General features: G+C 43.0%; 1 protein-coding gene across 1 annotated transcript; it reads left to right on the forward strand.

Annotated features, from left to right (window-relative positions):
• The first annotated feature begins 763 nt into the window (after positions 1–763).
• LOC123499101 (MAGE-like protein 2) lies at positions 764–20228 on the forward strand. The gene is made up of 5 exons (XM_045246721.1): positions 764–943; positions 4892–5014; positions 12529–12768; positions 13298–13470; positions 20144–20228. Exons 1-5 carry the CDS (start codon positions 764–766, stop codon positions 20226–20228), a joined length of 801 nt encoding a protein of 266 aa, XP_045102656.1.
• Positions 20229–20738: the final 510 nt, after the last annotated feature.

Raw genomic sequence — 20738 nt, forward strand, 5'->3', positions numbered from 1 at the left:
AAAGTCTTCATAATACTAACCATACATAATAATAAGTCTTGACCTACAGTAAAATCTTCCACGATACTCTAGACGGTCTAGAGATTCAAAAACGACATTCTGAGGCAAAGTCTTAGGTAATCTTAACTTTATAAACTCAAAAAAACTTTCACCTACAACTTAGTCATTTCTAATTCTTAACTATACTGAAGTAAAAAAATGATAATAGAAAAATAAAGATAAAAAATGCCGCTAATTCTACCTTTACAGATTCAGAAACCTTTTGCACTAACAAAAATATATCCTTAACACCTTCACAAATTCAAAAACCTCTTCCCTCACCAAGAGCCTCCTAACTCCAGCTCTTCGTACCCACAAAACACATCTTACACATTAAATCTTCCTGCACATCACAATTCACCCCTTCGCTTCTCCCTCCCTCCGTATCGTGACTTAGCTTCGTTAGGGCCGCTCAAGATACAACTCGTGTGGCAAAGCTTCGTGGAGGAGTACTCAGAATAACACCAAGAGCAAGGCAAGGTAAGACGCTTAAAGAAAAAGCCTCAAAACAGGTAAGTGGAGTCCTAATGAGAGGAGGATTCAATGATAACCATCGCAAAGTAGGTATTAGAATCCACTTTTGTGATAAGTCCCAGAGGTCAGCGACGTGAGGCCAAGATGCATTATGACATATTCGTCTTCCTCAAGCTCTATCTCTTCCCAACCCCTCCCCTCCCCTCTCTTCAAGTAAACATGTCGTAATCCCAAACGACCTCGGGAGCAGATGCAGGAGGCCGACCCAGACGACCCCCCGCCTCCACACCTCCCCCTTCACCGCCAGCCAGGCCGTGAGAGGAAGCATGACTCGCAGCCACCACCACCACCACCACCACCACTACCACCGCCTGAACCACACAAGCCTGCCTACCACCGCGCCGCCTCCACCCACTACACGAGGCGCCGAGTAATTTCAGCGACAAATGACTATAGGAGACAGTGAATAGCGGCAAAGTCTACTCTCTCTCTCTCTCTCTCTCTCTCTCTCTCTCTCTCTCTCTCTCTCTCTCTCTGGTCTTATCAGCTACCATCACGACCCCTGCCACTCACATTACCTTCCACCCCCAAACACGACCACACCACAATAAACTTTACCGGCATCACCTGAGGAGCTCAACTACCCAGGACTCGAGTGTTTGCGAAAGCGACCGTAAAAGGCTGCGCTGACCATCACTCACCTCCCCCACGGCGTCCACTCCTCCCCATCCAAACCCTCCTGCGTTTCCTCTCCCTCCTCCCCGTCTCCCCCCTCTCCTCTCCAGGCAGCTGTCGTCTCCCAAAATATGACTCAAGTTGATTGGCTACTCTTACAACCTGCGATTCTCTCTCTCTCTCTCTCTTTTTTTTTTTTTTTTGTGTTTAATGCCACTGTTATTAATCCAGGAGGTTCCAGATAGGGGATTGCAAGGTTGGAGAGTTGGAGGATTGAGGTAGAGGTGGTAGGGATGGTGGGGGTGGTTGGTGTGGTTATGGGGGGAATTGTTGGGGTGGTGGGGGTGAACGCTCGCAGCCAAGGTGACAGGGAAATGATGTCCCGCACCTGGCTGGCTTTTTGGGGGGTTGGTTTGTATCTTCTGACCTTCTTCACCTCTCTCTCTCTCTCTCTCTCTCTCTCTCTCTCTCTCTCTCTCTCTCTCTCTGCAACGTATATAATTAAAGGTACATTTCTGCTACAGGGCAAAATAAAGAGGAAAAGAAAACTAGTACATAATAATAGTTATTCCACAAGACCCAAACAACACCTGAAGCTACACACACACACACACACACACACACACACACACACACACACACACACACACACACACACACACACACACACACACACACACGTACTCGTACACTTCTACGGGGCCATCTTGATACTGTGCCCTCAGTAGTCCAGGTATTTGCAGGCACTTTAAGCACCTCTCGAATACCTGTCCCTCACCTGGCAGTGGAATCAGCCTTGATTAAGTTCACCGACACTAAGATGTTACTTTTTTGTTCATCTTGTTTACTCTGTCTCCTTTTTTTTCATTATCGGTGGAGGCGGAGGGTAATGGGGAGGGTGTAGGTCGTCGCCATCTTCCCCATCCCTCCATCCATCGCAAAGACTTATTGGCGTTGTTACTCATACTCTCCAGGCCATTACTCACCTCCTCCCACGGCAAGTACGCAAAGAATTGAGCGGCGGCAACAACAGGTGGTGGCGGTGGTGGTGGTGGTGGTGGTGGTGGTGGTGATGGTCAAGTAGATACAAGCACACTCACAATCTCACACACACCACACAGATTCTTACACTTACACACTGACAACAAAGGAAACGAGAAAGTAAACAGACGAAACCAGCGTCCTGAATAGATACAATAGAAAGAATTATCATAAAAAAAAACTACACAGTTCAGAAATAATAGAAAATAAAGAAAAGTTACTATAATAGCGAATAAAATATAAATAGTGGTCACTTACTAAGACGAGAGAAAAAAGTTGAGAGAAAGTAAAAATAAAGAGAGGAGAGAGAGGAAAAGGGAGAGAGAATGCAGGGAGATTGGAGGACTGGGGAGGGAAGGAAGGGAAGAGAGGCTGCTGAGTGCATGTGAGTGTAGTAAAGGAAGGAGGGAGGTGGAAGGGAAGAAGGAGGAGGAGGAGGAGGAGGAGGAGGAGGAGGAGGAGGAGGAGGAGGAGGGATTGTGGAGGTGTGAATGAGCATACCAGAAGTGCATGCTGGCGTCCCCTGCTGTCACAAAAACATTTAGAATTTTTCTTGGCACACTCATTCTTTTCTTTTTTTCAGGGTCGTCTTCTTAGTATCCATTTCTTTTATAGTGTGTCTCGGCAGTAGCAGTACCAGATGTAGCAGTACCAGATGTAGTAGTAGTAGTAGTAGTAGTAGTAGTAGTAGTAGTAGTAGTAGTAGTAGTAGTAGTAATGTAACTTTGACATAAGGAATCGATGGAAAAGTCACTTCGTCGAAAACATCAAAAATATGAAACTGAGCAGCGCGGGAGACGAGTCACATCAACACTTGTTACTATTACGTGCGCACAGTCCAAATAACCCATTAACATGACTCACGGTAATGGCAAACAAACAATACGAATCCTAACACATAAATCCACTCCCACCAGCCTGCTTACTCCCTCCTCCCCTACCGTTTCGCTTTTGCCTCCCCTCCTTTGGCACTCTTCCCCTCTCATATAAAAAAGAATAGAAATAAGCACTAATTTCCCTCTACAATAGATAGAAGAAAAATACATGTAGTGGAGAGGCATCCCGCTGGCGAATCTCCCATTAATCAAAAGGAATATTAACCACAGTGGAGTTTTATCCATCAGCTTTGCCTTGTCTGTCCCGCCCGCTGCTTTCCTCCATCCCTCTCTACCTACTCCCCCCCCTCTTCTCTCCCTCCCTTCACCCATCTCTCGCTCTCTCTCTCCCCCCCTCGCTCCCGCTCGCATATTTATCACGATCTAGTCTGTCTGGCGAGGCTTTAGGTGAATGTTGTTTCCACACTGTTTTGATGGCGAGCTCGTGCTGTCATCCCCTCGACCCCTACCTCGCCTCTCGTGCCCTTTCACTTTTATGCACAGGGGGAAAAAATGGCCTGCCTTCATTCCCTGATTCTACTGGTGAGCTTCGTCTGTCTATACTGTGGATGTTGTTTTATTCAGTATTTCTTTTTATGCACATAGCAGAAAGACCTAAGAACAAAGAAGAATTCAGAAAAAAATAAATGTTTGCTTATTGTCTGTCATATGCGAGGAAAAAAAGAGGGAGTATTGAGGAGCCGATTGAAGTTTGAAGGTGTCTTAAAAATCTTCTCACAACCTTTTCACTGCTAGGCGACTATTCCCATTATCATCTACATTTTTAAAGGATATTTCTTGTTTTACAGTTTATAAACTGTACAGTGAAACTTAGCAAATATTGAATTAGCTTCATATATTCATTTCCACCCATATAACATATTTCAGTGCTCTCAATTTTGATAAAAGTAAACAGTAGAAGGATTAAACGAGGTCGATTCTCGGAAACAGGGAAACTATACGCAGGCAAAGAATTCCAGAGTCTACGAGTAAAGAGGATGAAGAACGAGGGATGTTGTCCTTCTGTATGTCGTATACTCAATCCTTTCATCAACATGTAATATAACGAGGAACGGATTTGTTTTCTTGTTCCTATCGCTTGGAAACGCAGACACAATAATCCTACCCTTGTGTTTATGAAGCTGTGGAAAATTTCTATCTCACATGTAATATCAGATGGATTCAAAATCTTTTAATCTTCATCTTGTCCTGATGAGAGAGCCATTCATTGTTCCTTTACTATTATTGTATCATGCTAAAGACACCTCAGTTCATATTGATGTATTAGTAAAGTTGTGATGAGCGTTTTTATTCTCGAAATTTCACCACCATTCCATTGTAGGGCAAGGAATTATTCAATACTTCCATAATCTTTAACTCTGCACGGTAAAAACACTCCATTTGCTTCACATATATGACCACCACCACTCCTTAGCACACTGTGTCTAGTACACATACATATCAATACATGCTAACCAATATTTCCCTAACCATTACACCTTTATAATATTACAACACCCATATTCTACATTCCCTTTACGCTACTCACACCACCCACAGTATCCTTACACACTCTCCTATTTACACATACAGCCAGTATTCACCTACATCACATATCCTCTCTCTTCACAGCTTTCCACTCAATCACACACCCATTCCTTATTCTCTACATATCTCCTCTCGCTGTCCATTTATCTTTCCTCTCTACATCTTACGTCTCCCAACATTCACTGCATCACCCATCCACTCCATCTCACACCTACCAAATCTTCCCTTCCTCTCTACAGTTCACAAATCTCCAAGTCCTCAGTCCTCAACATCATGCAGGCAACACCTCCTCCTCTGCACATATACGAGATTGCAATCCTAGAACAGTAATTACCTCCGTCAACCTGCATCATCTCTCCTGGGTGAGTGAGGGAAAAGGTTCGCAGGTAAGCAGGTGAGCAGGTGAGTAGGTGAGCCCATCCCAGCAGGACTCACGGGAGGCTGAGGGTCAAGGTGCGGGTGTTCCTTACCTGTAAGAAAGAGAGAGAAGGAGAGATAGAGCGTGGGTCAGTGGGGTCAGGATCGACAAGGGTGTGGTGAGCCATGGAAGGTAAGAAGGTAAGGAGGGAGGAGAAAAGAAAGAGACTTACTGAACTAGAAAGAAAATACAAAGAATGAATGCATTAAGGGACGAAAATACAGAATTTGAGGAGAAAATATGCTAGAAAGATGACTTCATGAGGTAAGAAGATAAAAAAAAAGAAAGGTCAGGAGGGAGGAGGAAAAGAATGAGGCTTACAGAAAAAGACAGAAAAAACACAAAGAATTGATACATCAAGGGAAGACGTGTGACAAAAAAATGGATGATGAGAATATACTAGAAAGAAAAATACAAGGCTGAGTGAATGTGATAGAAAAAAAACGCATACGTGAAGAATATATATCTAGATGAGAAAATTTACATACTGAACTAGAAAGAAAAAACGCATATTTGACAAAAGAAATAACAGAGTGGATGAAATATACTGAACAAGAGATAGAAAGTGATAACTCCATGAGGAAAAGAAAGAAAAATAGTGAAAAAATATACCAAACATGAAAAAGAGTGAGTAGCCATTATAAAAAAAAGGACAAAAAGGATGAAAGGGAAAAAAATAGATTAAAAAAGGATCATACTCACTGATGCATCGTGAGACACAGCTTAACAAATCCGTGCATCAAAAATACATTGAAAAATACAAAATACGTGAAAGTAAAATAACATCACGATTTTATTTCAATACAGTAACAATTATCAACACTTTTAACGTTCTGCTGTAGCGCTGCACACACACACACACACACACACACACACACACACACACACATATGAACCCTGATTTCACATGAACTTAATGAAATAAAACACGTCCTAACATTTGAAATATATATCACATGCATATTGATAGCAAAGTATAATTTTCAATTTTTTATCGAGGTTGAAACTAAATCATGGTTTTATGTTCGTAGTGCAGCGAGAGAGGCGAGTGTGGCCCAACACTTGAATATTAAAATAGAGTTATTACACCACACAGACAAGGCGATTGGAGGAGGAGGAGGAGGAGGAGGAGGAGGAGACGCAAGTGGGAAGAGAAAAGAGAAAGGATGAAATAAAAAGACAAAAATAAGATAGAAATGAAGTGGCAGTAATGATTTAAATAAAGGAAGGTAAGAGGAATAGAGAAGAGAAGAACGGAGAGAAGGGAGGAAGAGGTGGAGGAGGAGGAGGAGGAGGAAGTACACAAAAGAAAACTTAAGAATAAAGGAAGAGAAAGGAGGAAGAAAGAAATAAAACGAAAAATATGATAGAAATTAAAATGACAGAATAATGATTTAAGGAAGGAGGAAGGAAAAGAGGAGACGAATAGAGAAAGGAAAGGGAAAGAGAAACGAGAAAAGAAGGGAAAAGAGAACAGAGAAGGGAGGAAATAAAAGGAAAAATAAGAGACAAGTTTAAGTGACACAGGAAAGATTTAAAGGTTTGTAAGAGGAATAGAGAAGAGGAGAACAGAGAACGGAGAAGAGGAAGGAATAAAAGAAAAACAAGATAGAGGAGAGAGAAAGGATGAAGAAATAAAAGGAAAAATAAGATAGACTTTAAGTGACAGAATTATGATTTAGGGATGTTGGGAGGGAACAGAGAGAAAGAAAATTGAGAGAAGAAGGAAAAAGATAAAGAAAAAAAAGGAAATAAATGGGAAAACAAGATGAAATTGTGAAGAAAGTTAGCTGGAGTGGAAGTAAGGAAGAGGGAAACAGGAGAAAAATAGGAGGGAAGGAGGAAAAGGTAGAAAGGAAAAGAAAGAAAGAAGAAAAAGAGAAAAAAAAGGGATGAGAAATAAGAGCAAATGAGAAGGAAGAAGAGAAAAAGCATAAGAAAGCAGAGAGAGAGAGAGAGAGAGAGAATGATTTAAGGAAACCGAGTAGGAGAGAGAAGAGGAAGAAGGAAAAGAACAAAGGCATAGAATAAGAGGAAAAGAAATCAGGAGAGAAGAGAATGAGAAAAAAGAGATAAATGAGAGAGAGAGAGAGAGAGAGAGAGAGAGAGAGAGAGAGAGAGATGAGTGATTTAAAGTTAATAAGAAAGAAAGAAGGAAAAGGAGAGAAAGAGAAAAGACGAAAGAGAATTAAGAAGATTACAACTGAGATGAAAGAGAGAAATAGAAAATAAGATGATATATGCGAAAGGTGGAATCAAGAAGGAAGAAAAAGAAGACCAATAGAAAATAAATAGAAAAAATATATATATAGTAAAATCCTTCAAATAGGAACTAAACACAAAATAGAAAAAAAAAACAGAAAAAAATACAAACACAAAATACAAAATAAATACAGAATACGAAATACAAAAATACGAATAAAAAAGAAAAAAGAAAGAAAAGAAAAGAAAATAGAAAAATACAAATAAAGAATAGAAAATGAAAAAAAAATTGAAAAAATACAACTGGTTAAAACTTTCAAATTGACACTAAACAAAAGAGAAACAACGAAAAAAAAGCTAAAAAATTGAAAAGAAAAAAAATACGCGACAGGAACGCCAAATAATCTACAGCCAAATAAAGAACAAATGAGTAAATAAGAGAAAAAAAATGGAGGACACGAACTGAAAGTGAAATCAATGAATGCACTGAATAAACGAACCAGGAAAAGAGAACAAGAGAGAGAGAGAGAGAGAGAGAGAGAGAGACGATCTAAGCACAATCAACACCCGAGGCAATACACACACACACACACACACACACACACACACACAACACACAACACACACACACACACACACACACACACACGAAGACCAGGGATACTGAGACAGACAAACAGACAGATGAACAGACAGACAGGCGGAAATACACGATGAAAAAAAGAAAATTGAAACAAAAAAAATAAAACGCAAACTGAGAAAAAAAAATGAGACCAAATGAAAAATAAAGAGAAAAGAAGAAAATCAAAGGAAAGTCAGACTGAAGCTTGTGAATCGTTGCAATGACAGGAAAAAGGATAAAAAGTCAGAAAAATGTTAAAAAAGCGTAACCAGCACGTCCGTACTTTCAAGTTCTAAGTGGAGAGGGCGTGTGTGTGCCTTTGACGTCTCGCTACATTACGCCGCTGCTCCCGCTACGCTGCTATTCTTTCTCTTTCCGTTTGGTAGATTTTGAACGGTTCTGCGCCAATGATAGACGTGGTGGTGGTGGTGGTGGTGGTGGTGGTGATTTTAGTGTTTTTTTTTTTTGTGGTGGTGGTGGTGAATGGTGATGATTGTGTAGGAAGAAATGATAGTGATAGTGGTAATGAATAACAAAGGTCGTATGGGAGCTAATGGTGACAGTATTGCAGATGGTGGTGGCAGAGGACATGACAGTGATGGTGACTGCTTAGTAGTGTGGAATGTAATGATGGTGATGGTTACTAGTGGTAATGATGAGAGGAAAGTGATGGCAATGGGGTTGGTTATCACTATCAACCTTTACATTACAGGGGTTTCAGTTTTCAAAGACCAACTGACAATGATAAGCTAACTGATACATATAACCGTGCAATAATCCTCCTCTCCTCCCTTTCCCTTGTTTCTTTAAGCCTCACTTTTACTATGCCTGATTTATGTTCGCAGTCATTTGAATCACAGTCGAATCAATCTACTGCGATTAATTTCATACACAAAGGAAGATGAGCCAAGGTAAAATCAAATTCAGAAAAGATTCAATCGAACTCTCCCATTGCCCACCATCGTAATGTAACCTTTTTTTTCATTAATATGAGTTCTTTTACATATGTCATGTTTTTCTTTGTTGACTTGTGTTACTATACCCTCGTAGTGTACAGAGGCTTATTATGTATGTATATTCGCAAGTAAAATTTCAAAAATTGTCAAAATAGCTACAAAAAATACTAAAGAAGAGCAAATTCAGTTAAGATTTGCTTATTTCATTGAAATGGGCAACGATTCTCAGCACTAAAGAGAATGTAGAGTCAAAGTAAAAAGCCTGTTTATGTCCAGTATTCTTTTCACTAATCTTAACCAGTTAGCCTTGGCCGTGAACCCTCTGATATGTCCGCGGTCATCTTATTAAACATGACAATTGATAGACTCTAAAGACATCAGAGAAAATGTAACACCAAAGGAAAATTCAAACAGTGGAAAGGAGGATGGCAGGTTACACTTCTGACCACAACTGTACTATAAGGAAGATAAAAAGATACAATCTTTCATCGGTAGAGTGTTTGGAAGTGGCTATGGAACGAGAAAAAAAATAGCATAGACTGCTTAGTCGCTGAGGAAAAATTAACCATAAAGCCATGAAAGAGTTAAAGGTGCATTAAAACTTCCCTCTTATTTATTCATACACTCTACAATCCCTCGACACTCTTATTCCCCTCAGGCTTAATACTCATGATCAAGTCCAGAGAAGTGTACGTAGGTAGCTCAGTGTGACTCCTATATGATATACGATGATGTTCTCCACCATATAGTCATTTGATGTGGATATTACGGGTAAGGACAGAAAAAAGATAAAAAAAAAAAAAGTTGCATGGTGATGGAGGTAATGACAATCTGATGGTTGTGTAAAGTTGATAGTCTCTCTCTCTCTCTCTCTCTCTCTCTCTCTCTCTCTCTCTCTCTCCCCGAAAAGACACCTAATTTCCCATACTTTTTCCTATTTCATGCTTTCTTTATCGTTTACCATCCTTTCTCTCTCTCTCTCTCTCTCTCTCTCTCTCTCTCTTACGAGGGATGTGACTCAAGAGCTCAGTCAATCATGGAGGGAGGAAGAACCTGTTTGTGAAAGGACGCCCAAGGATTTCCCGAAGCTGCTGGAGGTCCCGGGCGCAACCTGATGACAATGATGATGATGATGATGATGATGATGATGATGATGATGATGGTGATGATGATGAGGGATGATCATTACCCTTTTTTTTTATCTCTCACCTCGCCTCGCCTACCTGAAGGATTATATGGCAGCCCAGGCCAGCCATTACCAGAGCCGAGTATTAAACCGGAGTACTTGGAAGAATTTACGATCTTACATCCTCATTTATATCCCCCCCTTACCTGCCTGGCCTTCCCCATTACTCCTACCTTCGCCTACCTTGCCCGATGTTCGTTCCTTTGCTTTCCCGCTAAGTTTTACCTGTTTGTATTTTTTTTTTTTTATGTATTACTTGTTTTAAATATCTTCCTTTCCTAGCCTTTGTTTTCTCCTTTCGTCCCAAAATTGATACTTCTTCCTTTAAATTATCTTGTTTTATTATTTTTTTTCTATCGGGCAATATTTTTTTCCTTTTCCTTTAAATTTCACCCGTTTCTATTCTCTCCTTTATCATTTGCTTTGAATTTATCATTTTCTAAGCCTCTGTTTTTGTCCTTTTTTTTTCCTCTCAAAATCCTATTTCTGCCCTAAAAATAACTTGTTCTCTAGGCTTTATATATTTTTTTCATTTCCTTTCAAAATTCTACTTTCTACCTTATGTTCTGCAGTATTACTTTCCATATATCTCTACTTCTCACAGCCTTCTACTTCATTTCCTCATCTCAGCCTCCTTCCCCTCTTCAATAAACCTACTTCTAATCTCTCTCCGATCTTCCACCAGCATCTTCACTTCTCACGATCTCTGCCTTTTACCCATCATTCCTTCCTCCTTTCTAAAAAATCAACTACTGTCTATTTTCACATCACCTTCCTCCCATCTCTACATTTCACACCATCTACTCTCTCTAGACTTGAAAACACCTAATGTCAATTTTCACACCCTCCTTCCTTGCACCTTTACTCCTCCTCTACTCCACCACATCACCTCAGACTCCACGCTCACTGCATCCACTCCCTCGACCATACACACACACACACACACACACACACACACACACACACACACACATACACCTGCGTCCCCTAATACCATCTCTGACTACCTTGCTTTTCCCCTCCAACCTAACCTGCCTGCCTCTACCTGCCTCTCCTCCTCTCCTCATCACATTTACCTTCCCTCATATAAAGTCATATAACCTTTCCATCACATATATCCTTCCCTAAGCCTTCCCCTCTTCATCATCGTCATTCTCCTCCTGCTGCTGCTCCTCCTCCTCCTCCTCCTCCTCTCGTCTCCAGCACGGAATTAAGCATGAGAGTCGTGTGTTGCTTTCATGGCAAATCCCCGTTCAAGGTCACATCGACTCTGAGCTGGTAGGGTGGACGAGAGAGAGAGAGAGAGAGAGAGAGAGAGAGAGAGAGAGAGAGAGAGAGAGAGAGAGAGAGAGAGAGAGAGAGAGAGAGAGAGAGAGAGAGAGAGAGTAGTAGTAGCAAAGCATAATAGAATAGAGAAGATAACAAATGACAGGTGACAGGAGAAGAAAAGAGAAGAGAAGAGAAAACCAAACAAAACAAGATAGAACACAAGAGAACAGGGAATGACAAAACTGAGGGAGGAACAAAACACAGTAAAAGATAAGAGAAGAAAGGAGAAAAGAGGAGGGAGAGGGAGAGGGAGAGGAGAGGGAGGGAGAGGGAGAGAGGGAGGAGTCAGTCTTGAGTGCTAGACGACGGAGGCGAGTGACCTTTGCCCCGAGTGAGGTCAATGTACTTACTTAATGCAAGGATTGTTTGTATATATTATTGTATGTATTTTATTATCCTCGGGGTTGAAAATACTACCTAATTTTTCTCTCAATATTCACGCCAATTATTCATGTTTTTTTTTCTTAATGCCAATTCATTTTTCTATCACGCCATATTTATTTTATTTGCAAATGAAGAAAAATTTCGATGGATTTTTCTCATTCATTTTTTTTCTTTTTTTTTTTTTTGCTCTTACTAATTAGCATATGACTGACACGTAAATAAATAACTCGTGACGTCGGGTACACTTTATTTTTCAAGCTTAGCAAATGTGCGCTTAGATATCACAAGCTATACTTATATACGAATTGCATCTGTTTTCTCTCTCTGCATATCCTCAGCCTCTTTTCTGATGCTAATCTGACCCAAAGACCCCTCTCCCCCCACCTCTCTCTCTCTCTCTCTCTCTCTCTCTCTCTCTCTCTCTCTCTCTCTCTCTCTCTCTCTCTCTCTCTCTCTCTCTCTCTGCTACACCCACGAACACTCCTCTTCCCGACACACGGAACCAAGAGGAAAGAAAAAAATTTGAGTTAAAAATTCCGTGGCAGTGATGTTGACGCAAGACTAATGGTGTCTGAGGCAGGAAGATTCTTCTTTATCGACGACACCATCACCACCACCACCACCCCCACCACCACCCAAGTCACCCTCTCCCTTACCCTTCTCTCACTCCAGCCTATCAACCCTCATTCCAACTCCTCCCCGTCCCTTCCATTCCTCCCATTCACGCGTCCTTCTCCCCTTTTGGGCCACCTCGTCATCACAACAGTCCCCCCGTGAAGACTGCGAAGACTGAGACGGTCCAGACGAGTCCCAGAGTGTCCCCAACCTCCAACCTCCCCCCACCGAGACCCGCCCAGAGTAGTCCAGAACCATCCAGACCCCTCCACCCTGACAGCTCCCTCCCAGACACAGCCGCTATCGCCACGCCAGCACCTCCTATCACCCCGTCTGCTGTCACTCCAATATATCGTGGCTCGAGTTATACTTACATGGTTTATTTCCCCGTCACCACGCGCCAGGTTGGAATTAATTAAGAAAAATGGCTGGATAATGATGTGTTAGTTTTTTCTGTCTCCCTGTGTGTGTGTTTTTTTCCTCCCGTGTCTCGTGTGTCTACTATTCACACGAGGGCAGTGCAGTACCTGGTTGTATAGATATTTTATTAGTTACCTTTAGTCCCCCGTCCCCTACTGGAATTATTATCAAAACCACGCATCACTTCCTCCACTGTTTCTATCAGTGTTGCCATTTGCACACGCCACGCCACGCCACGCTACGCCACGCCGCCACGTTGCCACGCCACCAGACAGCCAGTGTTACCAGACTTACTCCACACTTTCAAACAGTGTTACCAGTGCTTGTTCACGTTTTGCCATCTTTATTTCTAGTGTTACCAGGATGTTTATATTCATAAGCATACTGTTATCATATACTTCATCATCTATATAGTGTTGTCAAGTCCACTTCACACCTCATCCACTTAACTATCACTATCAAATCCACTCTAAACACAACCATATAACGAATCACTGTTATCATATCCTACAGAATACCACACACAAGGCCACTGTTACCATATCCACACATAGACCCTTACACTGCACTTCCATGTCAAAAAGAAGTCTTCCACAGGTCATCCACCCAATCAGTATTACCAGAACATCCACCCACGCACACGCACTGCTGCCAAACTCGCATACACCCACCTCTGAACTCAGCCGGTTTGTGTTACTTTTTTTTTCTCTCTCTCTTTTTAGTAGTCAGATTCCAATTAAACTGGCGGGAGGTGAAGCGAATGGTAAGGCAGCAAAGGAGGAGAGGAAGGGCGGAAATGGAAAAAAGATCGGACGAAGGAGAGAAAGGCAGAGAAAAGGGTGAAAGGGGGTGGAGAGATAGAGAAACAGAGGAAGAAAGGAAACCGAGAAAAGATAGGAAGTGAAGGATTTGGTGTAAAGGGCCAGAGAGAGAGAGAGAGAGAGAGAGAGAGAGAGAGAGAGAGAGAGAGAGAGAGAGAGAGAGAGAGAGAGAGAGAGCAGGGAGGGAAAAACGGAGAGTGGGAGAAAGTCTTCCTAAGAGAAACATGAAAACATAGGATCACTGAGGATGAAAGAAGAAAAACAAGAAAATACAGCAGTAAGTAAGAAGGTAAGTATGAAATCTGCCCTTGTATTTTTCTTTTTTTTTCTATTCACCTGTTAACAAAAGCCAACATTAACCTCTTTAGTACCATGACGTGTTTTCATATTCATTTTGCTTACTATTTAGTGATCTTATACAGCTTCAGAAACTTATGTGGGGGTTAGAATAGTGAAGACTTTGACCATTAATCTTCTGACCTCCATAGACCCTTCCTAATGTCAACAAAATCGTCTTATCATACCCAAAACTCAAGGTAAAAATGAGACCCAGTATTGAAAAGGTCAAACAGCCAACTAGAAATAAATACATAAAACAGGTTAACGATCCACAAACCTTGACCTATTTCCATAACCCATCCAAACGAGCAAAAGAGAAAAGAAAAGAGATTCCACAAAAAAATACAAACCACCTCATTTATCAACTCAAACGCTTACTCCAGAAACAAAACAAAAAAAAAAGAGTTAAGATGAGAATACTTCAAGTGAAGGAATGAAGAAATATGGAATGAGGGAAAGAGGAACACACGGGAGGGAAAAAGAGGAAAGAGATGAAGGTGTGAAATCCTCTGCAAGCTCCAGTCCACCCCCCAACCACCGGGATCCCCTTCGGCAGGATTATCGCGGCGGTAAAGACAGATATTAGCGGATTTTTCTTTGCGCAAACACTTAACACAACTTTCAGAGGCAAGGGCGGCAAAATCTGGTGGGCTCGGGAGAGAGAGAAAGAGAGAGAGAGAGAGAGAGAGAGAGAGAGAGAGAGAGAGAGAGAGAGAGAGAGAGAGAGAGAGAGAGAGAGAGATTAAGAATGAAATCTAAAGTGGAAAAGAAAAGAGAACGGAGGATTTTAACTGATAAAAACAAGAAAAATGTGAAATGTGGACCAAAAATGTGTGTGCATATGTGTTTGTGTGTGTGTGTGTATGTGAATGTGTGTGTGTGTGTGTGTGTGTGTTTGTGTGTGTGTGTGTTTCACTGTTTGATCTGCTGCAGTCTCTGACGAGACAGCCAGACGTTACCCTACGGAACGAGCTCAGAGCTCATTATTTCCGATCTTCGATAGGCCTGAGACCAGGCACACACCACACACCGGGACAACAAGGTCACAACTCCTCGATTTACATCCCGTACCTACTCACTGCTAGGTGAACAGGGGCTACACGTGAAAGGAGACACACCCAAATATCTCCACCCGGCCGGGGAATCGAACCCCGGTCCTCTGGCTTGTGAAGCCAGCGCTCTAACCACTGAGCTACCGGGTGTGTGTGTGTGTGTGTGTGTGTGTGTGTGTGTGTGTGTGTGTCCATACATTGTTCACACTACAATATTCCAATTAAATCATCATTATACTAATAAACAATCTCTTTCATATCAAACAAAATATAAGAAAAACAAAACATGACCAATGAATGAATGAATATGGAAAATTAATATATTTGTTGTTTGTTGTCGTATTTAACATTAATAATTTGCAGCAGATCAAAGTAATGAAATGCATAAAACTCAGCAGGGACAATAATGTGTTTCTTTGATGGAATATTTTTTTTTTCAATGCCGATTCATTAAGGAAACATTAAACAGAATTCACTATGTCATGACGTTACCGACGCAGCGCTCGAACCAAGCTTTAATTATCAACAAATTATAATGACTCTTGAACTCAGAACAAAGGTGTGCAATATCACTAATACTGCTACTACTACTATACTACTACTGCTACTACTGCTACTAATACTATACTACCACCACTACTACTACTACTACTACTACTACTACTACTACTACTACTACTACTACTACTACTGCTACTACTACTTCTACTACTATTGCTACTACTACTGCTACTATTACCACTATTACTAATATAACAACAACAACAACAACAACAACTACTACTACTACTACTACTACTACTACTACTACTACTACTACTACTACTACTACTACTACTACTACTACTACTACTGCTGCTATTACTGCTACTACTACTACTACTACTACTACTACTACTACTACTACTACTACTACTACTACTACTACCTTCACTACAGCTAGCACTACAGAAACACTATCATTAGTTGCCCGTTTCCTTCCTCTCCTCCAGATTTCTCGCATAAACCACAAAAATACCTTTCTTATTACAATAATTAAACATCTTTTCCCCTCACCGGCGTTCCCTTCCCCCCCCCCCCCAGACTTCACCTGAACCGCTCCCCTTTCATACCTCTCCATTTTCCTTCCACTGAAACCACTCATCAAAGCAGTATTTTTCCCTCACTTCCATCGAATTCCCTCCCTCTCTCCCCTCCCTCTCTCCCTTACCCTCTCCCTCTCACCCGCTTCGTTCTTTCCCTCTCCCAACTCTCCCTTCCTCGCTTACGCTTACTTCTATCCTTCCTCTGACCATTTCTTTCTTTCTCTCTTACTTTTCTTTTTTTCTTTAAATCAAACCCCACTTTCTATCTTATTTATTTCCTTCTTCCAATCCTCCTACTCTTTCCTTACTTTTCTTTCTTCCCTTATTTCTTTTCCTCTAATTTTTCTACCTTCATATCTTACTACTATTTGTTTCCTCTGTCACTCTCTGCCCTCCTTCTTTACTTTTCCTCTTCCTCAAACCTTCCCTCCCTTTCATCTTCGTTTCCTTCCTCTTCTGCTTCTTCCATTTTTCTCCTTCTCTTTCCTCCTATCATCCCTTCCCTCCTCCTTCATTCCGTTTCTCTCTCTCACGCTCCTTCCTTCCCCCAAACATTCCATCCGTCCTTCCTCGTTTCCTCCTCCTTGTTTTCTCCACTCCTCTCACTCTCCCTCCTTTATCCTTTCGTTCCTTCTCTAAACTCTTTATTTTCCTTTTTTCTCTCTTTACTCTTTTTTCTTCCCTTCCTTTCTTTCTTCCTTGTTTTCTCTTTTCCTCCATCATTCTTTCCCTTTCTTTCTTCCGTTTCTTCTTTCCTCTTTTTATTTTATCATTCCTTCCTTCCTTCTTTTCTTCATTACCTTCCTTTCTTTCACCATTCCACCCTGTTCTTTTACTTCCTCCCTTGCTTTCCCCTTCCCATTCTTTTCTTTCATCCTCCCTCCATTTCTCCCCTCTAATTTTGCCTCCTCCCTTGTTTCCTCCTTTTATCTCCCTCTTTCCTTCTTCACCCACTATCGCAGTCCTCGAGCGACAGTTCCCTGCCTCATTATGGAAGCATCGCGTGCTCAACTGTCTCTCCCTTTGAAATCCGAGGGAGGGGAAGGTAAAGGGAGGTGGGGGTGAAGGGAAGAGGGTGGTTAAGGGATGAAGGGGCGGGCGTGCTGGAGGGGTGAAGAGGTGAGGTGCAATAGCTATAGTTGGGAGAGCGAGGTGACGAAGATGTAAGTTTTGGGGAGGTTAAAAACAATGGAAGGATAAGAAGATGTTTGGTTTCCGAGGTGTGATCGTGGGAGTGTGCAGTGAAGGAATGAGTGGTAAGGGGAAGAAGGTTTAACGCTGATGGGGAGTGGTTAGAAAATTGAGTAGGTTTGAAAGTGAAGGGTAAATTGAGGATGTTGTATGACGATGGAGCAAATTGAGGATGTTTGAGGATGAAGGGAAATAATGAGGATGTTTTAAGATGAAGGAAAAATTGAGGATGTTTGAAAAATTAAAGGAAAATTTCAGAGTTTTAAGAAGATAGGGAAAATCTACGAATGCGGATGTAAAAAAATGAGGGCTAAAATTAATAAAGACTAAAAGAATAACAGATGTGTAATAGATATGAAGGAAGTTTCAAGGTATGGAAGAAAATTAAGTCTTAGAATAATGAAGATATAAAAAATAAAGAAATGAGTGAAGTGAATCTTAAAACAACTAAAACCATGAGTAAATATTGAGAATTGAGAAGCCAAAAGTAAATGATAAAACACAACAGGGTAGAGTTTAGGTATGGCAGGGTTGACTGGAAGGAAGGAAGGAAGGAAGGAAGGAGGGGAAGGAAGGCAGGCGATGATGGAATAGAGGCAAGCAGGGAGCAACAGCACGAGGAGGAAGGGCAGGCAATATGTGGCCCTTGAAGGTAATGTGTGGTTGAGTTTCCTGTGGCGAGCCCTTCACAATAATAGCCACCCGGACGAAGGTTTTGCGGTAAAGTTCCTGGACAGAGACAAACAACGCGCCATTGTATCATTTTACGAAGCACGGAGGGAAGAGGTATCAACTGATTCAGTAAACAAGTACATGGAGAGCCGTCCTGTCGCGTCCTCTCCCTGGTTACTGGTGTTGTTGTGTCTTTGTACGTGTTGTTTTTACTTCTCAAGATTTGTTTTCTGCTTGTGGTTTCGCAGACTTCTTTTTCTTATCTTAGCCGCCCCCATGCGAAGAGCGGCGAGGCAGGAAAAGTCATCAGCCGCGCCCTCAGCATCTAATGGTAACTCACCCTTTACTACTTTTTTGGTGTAAATGTCTTGTACTGTATTTATTTTATGAGACCCTCGCCTCGTGTCCTGACTGAAGGACGCCTCGCTGCCTCCACTCGCTGCCTCCCACGAGATGATGCTTTTCAGGCTGTAACCATGGTGTGTGTGTGTGTGTGTGTGTGTGTGTGTGTGTGTGTGTGTGTGTGTGTGTTAGGGTACAGGGCTTGCAACAAAGCGTTCAATCAAATATCAAAAGCCATTCAGCAAATGTTTTTAGTACTGTTATGATCTTCATACGTTCATAAAAAAGAAATACACACACACACACACACACACACACACACACACACACACACACACACACACACACACAAGAACACAAAGGCTCTTCACTGTGCAGGCCGCATCCCTCGCCACTGTCTAGGTTCTCCCTCTGTGGTGGTCGCGAGGGTGTGAGGGTACGGGGACTGAGCTCAGCTGGCTGGCGGCTTTCCGCTGAGATGGAGCGTCGGTCCATCATGTCATAAGTGTCTAAATGGCTCGTCCTGCAGCGACCGCCTGATGGAAGGTCGCACCTTAGCCTAACTGTAAAGATGTACTACAAGTTCTACCACAGGTTCTAACTCAGGTTCTACGACAGGTACACGCCTTCCGGAAGTCTATTACACAGGCCAGACAGACTCGGGTAGTAGACTCTGGAAATTTGATTTAAACACCAGTCATTATCAGGCGGAAACCAGGAAACAGGAAGGGCTCACACCACCACGTATAGGGGAGGATGACGTCCCCACCCTGTGCAGCAGCGCCCCGTGACCTGCCGCCACTCTTCCCCAAATCCCTACCTCACCCTGCGTCACCGGGACATGCTGCCCATTACAGCCCCGACACAACGCAAGACGAGGATATTTCCACGCATTACAAACACTGCATTGAGTTTACTGCGTGGCAGTTTTTCTTACTTCTGATTTAAGCTCGGCCTTGGCTTAGTCTCGCGGGATTAACGTAAAATAATCACGTTGCTTTGGCAGTGACAGTGGCGGGGAGGGAAGAGCAAGGCGGCCGGAGCATGCATTAAGGGTGAGGAAGCAAGTGGCTACCCCAGACTCCCCCGCACCGCCCACATACCTACCCACTCTACCCACAACATTGCCGTCTGTCCCATAACTCCGCCCGTCTTCCCACCCACGGCTGCCCTCGCTACCCGCCGCTACACAATGCCCGCACGCTGCCCACCGGCGCCACACACTCCCATAAATAACGCCTCGCTCCCGTCCTTCCAATGTGGATTTATTCGCACTATTTGTTGAGTGTCTCTCCCGCCCCAGCCGACTGTTTGTTATGTCAAGAGGAGGGACCCGCTCGTGCATCACCGCGCCACGTAGGTCTACTCGTACCGGCCACACGCGTCAGCTACACTCTTCTGTTGCCGCCGCCTTTGATGCACTGATATAATTTTCCGTCAGGGTGAGGCATCGCGATAAGGTATCACACACACACACACACACACACACACACACACACACACACACACACACATACGTATTCTGTTTCTCCTCAGACGCAGTGATCCGGCCCACGGTTGTATGCAGCGCGTAGACTCATCGCTCTGGATTCCTTTTAGGACGAGACGGGTCAGACCAGTCATACCAGTTCCAGGGAGTTGTCGAATCGGCGATGCAGCTGTGAGTCCCTATTCGACCATCCTCCTTCTCCTCCTCATCTTCTTCCTCCTCCTCCTCCTCTTCTTACTCCTACACTTGTCGTGAGAACCAAAGATGCACACGTCTCAGAATGGAACGAGACACACAGCCGGCTGAGAACAGGCCATCGTTTTGGAAGAACATTAAAGTGATATAGAATTAATTATATACTTCAACAGGAACGCCCACACAATAAAAGCAAACAAGAAACCAGGCCTGTGTGCTGCAGGCGCCACGGGGCAGGGGGATGAAGGCAAGAAGTAGAAGGAAGAGGAGGAGGAGGAGGACGACGCCTGAAGCGAGGATGGTCGGGTCGGAGACGGACGGTGGGTGCACAAGGGGCGGCGACTACAGGCGTGTGGGGGCGGGGCGGCGCGGGGCCGGGTGTGTGGGCGTTGTCCCGCTCCGACAGGACTCCATAAGTACCGAGGCTGAGGCGTTCTTCTCAGACGCCAGGTCGGTCCTCCTCCTCCTGGCCTGGTCCCTTGTCCTCTCCCGCCGCTCTTTTCGTCCCCGCGAGAGAGCGTGTGAGCGACTTGGCTTCCATGTGTGGCCTGGCAATGAGAGCAGTGGGGAGGGGGAGAAGTGGGGGGAGGAGGAAATATAGCAGGGGAGGGAGAGCAGGAGGTCTCTGGAGTAATGCGGACAAGGCTGGAAGCTGCAAAAGGAGACTTGACAATGTGGCAAAATAAATCAAAGAAATGCTATTACAATTTTGTTTTCTTCTGGAGTTCGCGATGTAAATACGAGACACGAAGTGAAAAATAAGGAGAG

This window comes from Portunus trituberculatus, chromosome 49 (genome assembly GCF_017591435.1).
Source record: "Portunus trituberculatus isolate SZX2019 chromosome 49, ASM1759143v1, whole genome shotgun sequence".
Taxonomy (NCBI): Eukaryota; Metazoa; Arthropoda; class Malacostraca; order Decapoda; family Portunidae; genus Portunus; species Portunus trituberculatus.

Excerpts from the sequence above, each read along its gene's own strand:
- LOC123499101 (XM_045246721.1), top strand. The coding sequence starts at position 764 with ATGCAGGAGGCCGACCCAGACGACCCCCCGCCTCCACACCTCCCCCTT. Across the intron at positions 944-4,891 it reads CCCACTACACGAGGCGCCGA|TTCACAAATCTCCAAGTCCT; the intron begins GTAATTTCAGCG and ends TCCTCTCTACAG. Across the intron at positions 12,769-13,297 it reads TCCCCGTCACCACGCGCCAG|AATACCACACACAAGGCCAC; the intron begins GTTGGAATTAAT and ends CATATCCTACAG.